Below are 11,265 nucleotides of genomic sequence, written 5' to 3'. Positions count from 1 at the left end.
GGCCAGGGGAGGGGGCTCCACCCTCATGAAGAGAGCAGGCTGGGTCTCACAGAAGTGAGTTGGATTTTGTAAAAAGGGTTTGTTATAGAATGAGGCTACCCCAAAGGCCTGGCCTCTTCTGCACTAGGGGTTTCCTTTTCTATTTTTCTGCCATGTTGTGAAGTAGCCAGAGAGTCTTTGCCAGCTCTCTGGTGCAATGTTGTTTGAAACCTTCAGTCACCAGAAACGAAAGCTAAATAAACTTCTTTATAAGTTACCCAGCCTCAGGTGTCTTGTAATAGCAACAGAAAATGGACTAAGACAACCCAGGACTAAGGGAAAAGGAAGGACAGGCCTGTGTGGAGGCCCTGAGATGCTGCATGGCTCCCTTGCTCGTGGATAAGGAATGGGAAACACGAAGACCATCGTCTTTGGGGAATCTGTGTCCTGAGACTCACATTGTTGTAGTGACAGCAGGCCAGCTGGCAGCCGAAGTGGGAAGAGGTGCACGCCACGCAGAACTCCAAGAGGCAGAAGAGCAGCAGCACAGCAGAAATAGCAACCCCAGGGTTCTGGAAACAGAGGGAATCAGGAGGACTCGAGTGCCAGACTGGACATCCGGCGGACCCTGTATCATGGCTCTGTCGTGGACCATCTCTATGGCTGTGGAGACGTCTCCCACTGCCTCTTAGTCTTAAGGGGGAAAAGATGTCTCTGGGCTTTTGGGAGGCTCATATGTGGGTGGGAAATGTCATTTTGCCACTCCTCCCCAGGGCTTCTCTAAGGAAAGGAGGGTCATTGTTTAGGGAAACACCTCGAGAGGGCATTTCAGGGGCGTTTTCTGAGCAAATGGGTTTCTAGCAAAGAAGAGACAGAACTTCTATGTCAGAGGGGTCACCCTGGCTACTGCGCTAATAAGAGCTGTGACATGAGACATGCAGTGTCTTAGCCAGAGTGGCCATGGAGGAAGTAAGGGACATGGCCTGATTCTGGATACATTTTGAAAGAAGAATCAAACACAATTCCCAGAGGAAATGGCTGTGAGGCGGGGTCAATGATTTTTCCAAGGTTCTGTCCCCAGATCCTGGAGAGATGACACTGCCTTTGATTGGAACAAGGAGAACCAAGTAGAGAAGGTTTGGAGGTCAGGTCTGCCCATGGGGACACTGAGTGCAAAGGTTAACTACCGATGTGACAGACTGGAGCGTGGGGTAGAGGAATCGGCTGGAGCTGTGCATTGGGGTGTCACTGTCACAGAAAGGTGTTTCAAGTCCCCACATTGGATGAGATTGACAAGGCAGTGTGTAGAGAAAACAGGAGAGGACCAACCATGGGGCCTGCGAGGTGGAGGGGAGATTGGCTGGCCGGAGTGGGGCGTGGCCAGAGTGGGGCGTGGCCGGAGTGGGGCGTGGCCGGAGCGGGGCGTGGCGCCAAGGGAGGGCCTCCGACTGGGTTGACTGGGGGCTGGGAGCAGAGCAAGGTGTTAGAGAAGTGAGGCTGAGAGTCTGATTGGGTGGTTTGAGAGAAAATGGGAGAGAATTGGAGATGGTGAGCACAGGCGGTTTCTGTGAGGAATTTTTTTGCAAAGAACACTAAAGAAATAGAGTGATAATTGACTGGGGAAGTGGGACCAAAGGAAATTTTATTTTTTTGTCTTTTAAGTTGAAAGAAATAAGACCGAATCTCTATGCTGCTGGAAATGCTCTAGTAAGGAGGGACTCGATGATGTAGAGGGTAGATGGGAGAGAGGGAGAGGGGGTGGGGGAGGACTTGGGCAGTTTTGCAGATGGGGGACAGGATTTACAGGGGACACAGCTCATCTATGGCTGGCCTGTTCGGTTAAGTAGCCACGATTCCCATGTGGCTACTGAGTACGTGACATGTGGCTATTAATCAAGTAGAGATGAGCTGTTAATGCAAAACCATATACTCGGTTTCAAAAACTCAGTGCTCAAAATGCAAAATAGTAACTTCATGATCTTCCACCCCATGACTTGTGTAATTGACAATTTGGATATTTTAGTTTTAACAAAGTCTATTATTGAAATTAGTTTCCCCTGTTGCTTTTTTCCCCTTAATGTGTCAACTAGAAAATTTAAAATCTCATATGTAGCTTACATGCTCTTCCCCCTGAACAGTGCCAGTCGATAACACAGGTTAGGGAATAGGGTCCAGGGGCCCAATCCTGCAGCTGCCTATTTTGTAAATAAAGTTTTATCAGAACACAGCCATGCTCATTCGTTTGATGTTTTCTGTGGCTGCTAAAGGCCTGCCGTAGCTGCAACAGAAATCATTTGACCCGTAAAGCTCAAATACTCTCTGGTGCTTTGCAGAAAGCATTTGCCAACTCGTGCTCTCTGATAAGGGGCAGAGGGGCCCAGAATGTGAGAGGAGGAGGGACAGGCTGGGTGCATGAGCCATCCTGCTGAAAACTCCCAACATGGACCCAAGTATGTACTGTTTTATAAAAGCGGTGACCAACATTGAGAAAAGTCAGGGACTTTAAACTTTGATTCTGACAGCAGCTTCTTTGCCCTCAGTGCTCGGAGAGGGAATTTTGATTGTCAGTCTCTTTCTGGCAGTTTCCTAAACAGAGCTGGGTCAGATCCAGAGGACCCTGGTTGGGAGGGATACTCACCACACCCCAGTTATAATGGGGAGGATAATAATTAAGGTCGGCATAAGTTCTGACGAGGCTTATATCCGTGATGAAGAGTATGATTCCCACCGCAGAACAGATGGCGCTGAAGATGTTCAAGCCCACGCTGCTGTTCAGCTGAAGATGAAACAGAGGGTCAGGGTGGGAGGAGAAAACGATTCTAAGATAAGCAGAGACTCAACAAGTGCCCTACCCCAGCCGATATTTTTATTGTGTTAAAATGTTCTTAACATCAAATTTACCAATTCAACCATTTTAAGTGTTATGGTTCAGGGGTATTAAATCATTTATATTGTTATACAACCATTACCACCAGCTGTCTCTATACCTCTTTTTCATCAAAAAGTGTTTCTTAATGTGAATCCCAGGAGCCCTTGTTCTCCAGCAAGTAAAGAAGTGTTCTGTGTAAAAAGGCTCTGAGGTTTAATTATGGCTTTAAAAAAGGGCTGTGTAGAATAAAGATAAATATATATTTTTTTTTCTGCAGGATTTCTCAGAGCCTTTGATGAGAATGGTGGATATTCCAGAGAGGGGAAAATAAAAGAGATGTTCCCAAGTTCATCTAACTATCTTTACAGAGCATATTGCTGGACAAGTGTTCCCCAGGTTCATCTTGGGGAACCCCCTACCCACTTATCCCGTAGGAGACAGGCAGGAATCTCAGCGCAGTGTCTGGGGATGTGATGGGCTTGGCTGCTCCATGATTCTGGCCCATGTGCAGAAAGATTTTTCCCAGACATTTTAATGATCCATTTGGAGATTTTCAAATTCATCTCTTCTGATTTAGGGACCTGGTCCCCTGAGACCCCAATCCTGGAAAAACCTGTTTGTCAGAGAAATGAAGGTACCATCTTGGTCCACTGGGGGGAAGAACTAAGCCCTGTGCACATTGATGTTTCGAGTTCAGTTGGCTGGATTCCTCAGGGAAGTGGGTGCTGGAGGCTCCCTCAGCCCCCCAGGATTGGCCGGAGGTCTGCTTTGTGGGCCGCAAGCATGCTTGGCTCCTGGCTCAGTAGAGGGGAGGCCAGGACTCTGGGGAACACTGTGTCCCCTGTGAGGGCCTTTTGAGGATGCTCTTCATTCCCTCCCACCTCTCTCCTGACTTTAACTGAGCTGACTGTGTTGTTCCTTCCCTCCCCTGAGTTATCTGGGATTTTCCCACTTGGCCTCCAGGGCAAGGCATGAGGCCTCACGCAGGGGCCAGCCTGTGCGTGGGAGCCCTGGGTCTGGTCATAGGAGGTCAAGGAGAAGGAAAGATTGCATGGTAACCTTTTCCCTGGCACCTGTCCTCCATAGGTCCCTGACTGGGAGACACAGTCTGAGGACGTAACTCACCAGGCAAGAGGAATTGGGCTGATTTTCTGCGGCCACCGAGAAGGATCCTGAAATGATAAACTGGTGCAGAAGAGAGGAGGTTTAAAAGGGGTCGAGGGTTAGAGCACCCTGCCTCAGGTGTCTGGGATTCCGGGAGCACACACTGAATTCCTTTGCAGGGACCATCGGCTCAACATGAGGGACAAAATAAATGAGCTGATTGGCATTGCATGACAGGACAGTGAGTTGATAAAAACAGGTGTTAGGATCTAGCAGACCTGGTTTTAAACAGAAACTCATATGATCTTGGGTATGGTCTATTAATTTCTCTAAGTCTTTATTTCCTCTTCTGAAAAATGGGGAAATTTGCTTCTCTTGTAAGGCATCACTGTCATGAGATAACTTATACCCTGCCTCTGGTACGTGGTGTATCCCACACATAGTAGACGATCAATAAACGTTAGTTTATTTCCTTGTTTTTCGTTTCCCTACATGTGCACTTGGCTCTCCAGTCTTTGTATTGTGTTCCATGAGGTTTGGGGCTCTGGAAGGAAGAGGGAAAAGACTGCCAGCATCTTCTCTGCTGCCTTTACATTTAAGCCCTGAAATAGTCTTTGCCTGTCTATAGACCTGGACTGTATCTTTGGGTTATTTAAGTAAGTGTTGTGCCTCTGATGCTGAGGATGGTGGTGCAGACTGTGTGCATTTCCTTCCAACCCTGGTATCCTGCAGGCCTTGGGCCTGATGGGCTCACTTGCCATCCTTTGCCTAGTGTGGTGGCAAAAGTGCTCTGAGAAGCATGAGCTAGGATTTGCTGAGTGCTGTATTTTGTAAATGTTTTCAGTGAGATAATTTACATACTATGCAATTCATCTATTCAAAGCATATTCTCCAACTATTTTTAGTATATTTATGGAGTCCTTGCAACCATCACTATTATCTAAGTTGGGAACAATCCAGCAACCCCAAAAGAACCCCACACCTACTAGCAGCCATGTCCTGTGACTCTCTCCCCCCACCACATGAAACACCTTTTAAGCCCTGCATCAGTTAATTGCATGACAGCTGACCTAGTGGTTATTTTTCCCATTTTAAATATGGGAATAGAATCTTTAGGCATGTGCCCCGAGTGGACGCCGTTGGCTGCAGTTAAAGCTCACTCTGCCCGTTCCTGCGTCCTACGGGGGGATGCTCTAGTTTTCTACAAGTGGAAAAGCAGATCTCAATTTCATGGCCTTCCTTTATAGAGACTTGACAGGAAGGGAGGAAAGGGCTGGGCCTGGCGTGTACGGCCAGTCCTGAGGGGCCAAAGGAAGGGTCTGGCCTTGGGAAGAGGACATGAGAGACCGTTGGGAAGTAGAAGCAGAGTCCTGGCCTCAGAGAGACAGGGCAGAACCCTCCAGAGGAAAGGGGGAAGGCTGCGGGGACTGCAGGGCCCTGAGCCACCGGGAGGGCGGTGGGACGACAGCAAGGCACACCACAGGGGCCCAGGCAGCCCCCAGAGCTCCTGAACACTCCGTGGAACCCGATGCTCGTGGCAGGCGGGCTGCGTGGCTGTGATGTTACCATAGCCCCAGACTCCACCAGGGTCCAGGTGCGGGCACAGGTGTCTGTGGGTCGTTGGAGGGGGGAAGGGGCTGGGGCTGGTTTCCAAGTGTGGGTTCGTGCAGAGGAGAGAGAGCCCACCCTAGGACGATGAGCAGTTGGAGGGAAGAAGAGGAGCAGGGGCTCAGAGGGAGACACAGCTCTGTGTTCTGAAGACCCTGTGTGGCTGTGAGGAGGGGGTTCGGCTCTTGGCTCTTAACTTAAATGCTATAGGACATTTAAGTGATGTAGGACAGGCTGGCCAGGCTGACATCTAGGTTACTGAGGCGTTTTGCTGTTTGTGGGAGAAGTCACGGTTGAGTCACAGGTGGGTGTGTGGGTTAAGGGAAAGGCTGTGTAAGAGAAGAAGGGAGAAAAAGAGAAAGGTAGGTGGAGAGGGACAAGCAGGCCGTGTGTGTGTGTGTGTGTGTGTGTGTGTGTGTGTGTGTTTAGGATGCCGGCGAGAGGATGAAAGAATCACAAAGGCTAAGCTGGAGTAGAGGAAGGACTGGGGTTCTTAACCTTTTATGGAGTCACAGATCACCCTGAGAATCTGATTAAAGCTATCGACCTTTCCAGAAAAAAAAATGCATGTCTAATTATACTAGATATTTTGCCAAGATGGGGCCTCCAGAGCACCCCCCCACTTGAACACACAGACACTTGCTCTCCTCTGGCTGGAGAGCCTCTGCTCAAAATTGGCAGTGTTTTGTTGCTGGAGCTTAGGCTTTTGGGACCCTGTGAAGAAGGACCTGAGGACCTAGTTCCTCACGTCTCTTTTGCAAGTGGATGTGTCTTCGTGAATTAAGAAAAGGAGCCACCTCTGGGCTGATGAACTCAGAGAAGGTTCCCTGGTCGCAGTGAATAAGAAAGACAACCTCTTTGGGTGAATGCCACCCACAAAGCTATGACTTGATATCATGGGTTGGATTGTGTCTCTTTTCCAAATTTCATATGCTGAAGGTCTACCTTCCAATACCTCAGAATATGACTGTAATTAGAGATAAGGCCTTTAATACGGCCTAAGGATAAATGTGATCATCAGGGTGGGCACTTGTCCAATTGACTGGTGTTCTTATAAGAAGAGGAAATTAGGACACAGGCCCAGAGGGGACCCAGGGGAAGGCCCAGGAGGAGGAGAGATCTCGGGGTGAACCATCCAGCTGACACCTTGGACTTCCGGCTTCCAGAATTGGGAGGTAACATTTCTATCCTGTAGGCCACCCATTTGGTGACACTTTGTTGCAGGAGCTGTCACAAACTATGCACTTGGTGGATGGGGACCTTCTGCAGGGGGACAGGCTGCACACATTGACGAGGTGGCCCTGAGCACGTGGGCACCTTCTGGAAACTCAGTTGTGGGCGACTGGAGTTCCTTACCCAGATGCCTCCCCAGAAGGGGAAGCCCCCATAGAAGGAGATGGACACGTAGTAGCCCGAGAGCACGGTCGCCATGATGGAGCCCAGGCCGATGTGCACCAGGCCAATGAGGATCTGGAGGGCCTGTAGGAGAACCACAAGGAAGCTTTTGTGTCTGTGGCTGGACCCTGCCTCCCCCTCTGAGCCTCTGTTTTATTTTAGTAAATGTTTGGTTTTCCAGGTTTCAAAGGTAATATGGGAAATACGAAAAGGAAACAAGATCTACGCACAATTGACTCCCACCTGGAGAAAACAAATATTTACATTTTGTTGTATAACCTTTTGTTATTCCTTTCCAAATATATACCTTGGTAATAAGATACAATATACAATATACCCCAGAATTGCGTTTTGTTATTTTAATATTTCATCATGAACATGTCCCTAGGACATTAAGTATGGAGGACTCCCCAGATTCCAGCCTATGAACATTCGGAAGAGCAGGTGTAACAAGATTGGACAGGTGAGATAGTTTCTAGTTTTTTTGTATTACACATTACATTGTAATGAATATTTCTGTATGTAAAATTTTGCCCTTATCTCTATTTTATTTTGTTTTAGAATACTATCATGGTTTGAAGTATACCTCCTTCTGTTCCTCACCAAATTCATAAACAGTAGTTCAAACCTCCTGTATCTAAGAATGTGACCTTATTTGGGAATAGGATTGGCATGGATAAAAAGATGAGGTCATGCGGGACTAAGGTAGGCCCCAATCTAACATGAATGGTGTCCTTATTAAAAACAATACCATTTGAAAATTGTATAGATCTTGCCATAAGACCATGAGCTACCAGATGCTAGGAGAAAACCCTAGAATAGATTCTCCCCTACTGCTTTCGGGGGAGTATGACCCTGACAACATGTGGTCTCAGATATCTAGTCTACAGAACTGTGAGACAATACATTCCCTATTGTTCTAAGCCCTCTACTTTGTGGCACTTTGTTATAGCAGTTCTAGAAGGCTAATACATATACATTTTTTCATAAATGGCATCTATCTATCTATCTATCTATATCTACACATCTATATGTATGTTGTATACCACAAACATGGTATGGTACCAAATATAAATATATTATTTCCTTAATTTTATACAAATGATAGCAATTATACACAATGTCTGATCCTTACTTTCTCCAGTGAGCAATGCACCTTGAGTGTGTCTCTATTGTTACATAAAGAGTCTCCTTGTTCTTTTCATAGCTCCACTATATTTAATTCAATGGATGTACAATCCAGTGATTTAACTGGTGTTCTGTTGATGGCTATTTTGATTGTTTCCATCCTTTTGTTTTTACAAACTGTTCTGCAATGAATATTTCAGAAATATTCATTTCTTGTAGGCATATTTGGAGAATGAAGAATCAGAAATGGAATCACTGGGTATTTTGTAAAATTTTCAGAGGCAAATCGCCCTCCATGGAGACAGTATCAATTTACACTCCCATGAGCAGTATTTGATTGTGGGGCCAGGATCGGGACATGGGCATTCTGGATTAGAATTCATGCATGTCATCATTAGGCCATCCAATGAAACGGTCCTCCTTTGTCCTACCCACCACCACTTCTCAGGATTTGTTGTGGTTGTTTGGTTGTCTAACTTTCCTTTGTCTGCTCTACTGGGTGAAGGTTTGATTTCATCACACTGGGCTTTGACTCCACTTTGTGGTTTACTTTGTCTTTTGGGGCTCAATTTCTTCCTGAGACACTGTGGACCCACATGGACATCAGCAACAGAATCTACATTGACGGGCACTGCTTTATTTTGTTGTTGTTGTTGTTGTTGCTTTTCTTCCTCTGCCCTAAAATGTCTACATCAGAAAATAAAAGGCTTTATACTGAGGTCCTTGGGGTTGTCCACAGCTGAGTTTTCTAATAAGCGTGGGTTGGGCAGGGCCATCTCAGCTCCAACCCCACCTGCTGGATGAGGTGCATTTCCCAGAATTCCCCTTGGCTCCCCAACATCAGCCCATGGCCACTGGCCTGCAGATTGAGATTCCACTTACCCCTAAGACCTTGCCTTCTTTCAAGACTCTGTGGGGAACCAGGCCATTCACACTTGACACGAAACTGGAGGGGTTCCCAGGAATCAGGTGGACTTGAGGCTGGTTGTTTGGATATAGGGGCACCTGAGACACAGCTCCTGGGAGCACAGGATAGCCATTGTGGGGTGCCACCACAAACACAGAATTGGCCATGGGGCCTGCTGGAGTCGTTGAATTCATGCTGTTAAAACCCAAATGTGAGAGAGTCATTATTTATGCACTTATGCTTATGTTTAAAAAGAACTGTAGAGGCTGGGGATGTGGCTCACGCAGTAGCTCGCTCGCCTGGCATGCACGGGGTTCGATCCTCAGCACCACATAAAAATAAAATAAAGATGTTGTGCCCACCGAAAACTGAAAATAAATATTTAAAAAATTCTCTCTCTCTCTCTCTCTCTCTCTCTCTCTCTCTCCCTTAAAAACAAATAAAAATAAAAAGAACTGTAGAAAAAAAGTAATTGAGAAGGACTTTGGCTTCTGCTCATCTGAGCTTCTCAGAGGAGTTTACTAATCCCCTTTTAGAGATACTATTAGACACCAGGTACCGGGCAGCTTAGACTCCCAGGCAGTCAACGCTTTACAAATGCATCTCCTTTAACCTTCACGCTTGCCAGGTTTCACTGACGAGGAAAGGAAGGCCTGGGCAGGTTTAGTGCCACCAGAAGGCAGAAGCTCTGTCTTTTCCATTTTTGTGTGTCTAGCAGTGTTTGGCGGGATGCTCTGTTTATACTAGTTCTACCCAATAGTGGAATGCCAGAACTGGAAAGTATCTAGTTGGAGAACGGAGAACATTGAGCTCAATTCTCTGATTTTCTGGAGAAGGAAACCAAGGGTGGGAGAGTGAACATGCATTCTCCAAGGTCCCAGTCACATACACTTTAGCTGAATGGAGGTCGTCCCTCTCAAGGACAGCACAATGCCAGTGCAGCAGGTGCTCATCGAGGGGATTATGTTGCTTAATTTTCTAGGCCACTTATGAATTCTGATATGGCTTTAACATTTTCTTTTTTTTCTCTTTCTTTTTTTTGGGAGCAGACCCATGAAAGCTAATCCAATCAACCCCTGTGAGGGCCTCCATCCACTCTCAGACTCCCCGCAGATCTCATTTGGCAAAAAGCCTTATCACTGTCCCTCAGTGGTCCATAGAAACCACTAGATTCAGCAAACTCACCTGGCTCTGCCAGCAGCCACGACGTCTCTCTTGCTCCTGTCTCCAATTCTTTGCTGCAGGAAGCTGGTTTTCCCAGAGAGTGAACGCACTGCGTGCAGTTGGGTGGTACATATAGAAGGATACAAAGTCCTCCTCACTTATTTTCTTGGGTGCAGGCCAGGTCACCAGCTGCTTAAGAGCTCAGGTTCCCCATTCATGTTTGCTTCCTGTTTTGGTCCATGAACCAATGACATACAGTTCGACTTCACAAGTGTTTGGAGGAGAAAGGGTGGTGCTTGGTGCTCTGGGAGGCCCAGGAATGCCCAGAGCACTCAGGGCCCGGGGTACTGAGCCCTAACAGAAGCCAGAATGATATAAACACCAGCGTTGAGAGATGAGTGTCTCCCATGAGAACAGAGGAGAAAATGACACATTGGATTTGAAGACGTTGGAGATTCGGAGTCAACGAGGTGCAATGGGAAAAGGGGTGGAGTCACAGCAAGAGATTAGATCTAGTCGGATCTAAGTCAGAGCCTACAGAAAATCAGACAGGCATCCAACAGATCCGTGTCGTCGATCCTGTGAATTTAACATGCCCTCTGGATAAGAACTGCTGCGCCAGACCATGAAGCCCTGTTGGACTAGTCCAGAGCACACTGACCTTTGTATCCTCGTTGCCATACGAAAGGCACTCGATAAATGCGCATCGACTGAGCATCTGAAGCTGGTGGGATGGACAGAACTCTGGGAGCTGGTCAACAGGAAGAGCAGGGCAGGCAGAGGCTGTGGAAGAGGGAGGAGAGAGGCCGCAGGGCCTGTGTTGGGTGTCTAATAGTGAGGGAGACTGAAAGGAAAAAAGGGTAAAAAGTAGAAGGAGTCTAACCCATAGATGGAGTCTTGGTCCATTTTTCTGTGAGATTTCTGGATCTTTGTCCTTCAAGTTTTAAGAGTTCTTTACATGTAAGGTACATTAGCTTTTCATTTGTGGAACATTTTCTCCAAGTTTGACAATTGTTTTTTGACTTGTGTTGTTTTCTTTGTCATGAAAATTTAAAAATTTTGTGTAGTAATACTTCTCCCTCCCTCCCTCCCTCCCTCCCTTCCTTTTTTT

General features: G+C 46.9%; 1 protein-coding gene across 1 annotated transcript in view; it reads right to left on the bottom strand.

The window, feature by feature from the left end:
• Positions 1-10,888, bottom strand: part of LOC107135424 (membrane-spanning 4-domains subfamily A member 8-like) — an 11,496-nt gene extending 608 nt beyond the window's left edge. The window contains exons 1-6 of the mRNA XM_015477297.2: positions 10,176-10,888; positions 8,966-9,185; positions 6,917-7,039; positions 3,974-4,033; positions 2,618-2,755; positions 438-551 (exon numbers count right to left, since the gene is read on the bottom strand). Of these exons, the coding sequence (XP_015332783.1) occupies positions 438-551; positions 2,618-2,755; positions 3,974-4,033; positions 6,917-7,039; positions 8,966-9,184 (654 nt within the window). The 5' untranslated portion in view covers position 9,185; positions 10,176-10,888. The remainder of the gene's footprint in view (positions 1-437; positions 552-2,617; positions 2,756-3,973; positions 4,034-6,916; positions 7,040-8,965; positions 9,186-10,175) is intronic.
• Positions 10,889-11,265: the final 377 nt, after the last annotated feature.

The sequence above is a fragment of the Marmota marmota genome, unplaced genomic scaffold, assembly GCF_001458135.2.
Source record: "Marmota marmota marmota unplaced genomic scaffold, marMar, whole genome shotgun sequence".
Classification (NCBI taxonomy): Eukaryota; Metazoa; Chordata; class Mammalia; order Rodentia; family Sciuridae; genus Marmota; species Marmota marmota.
This window is presented reverse-complemented; position numbering and strand designations above follow the sequence as displayed.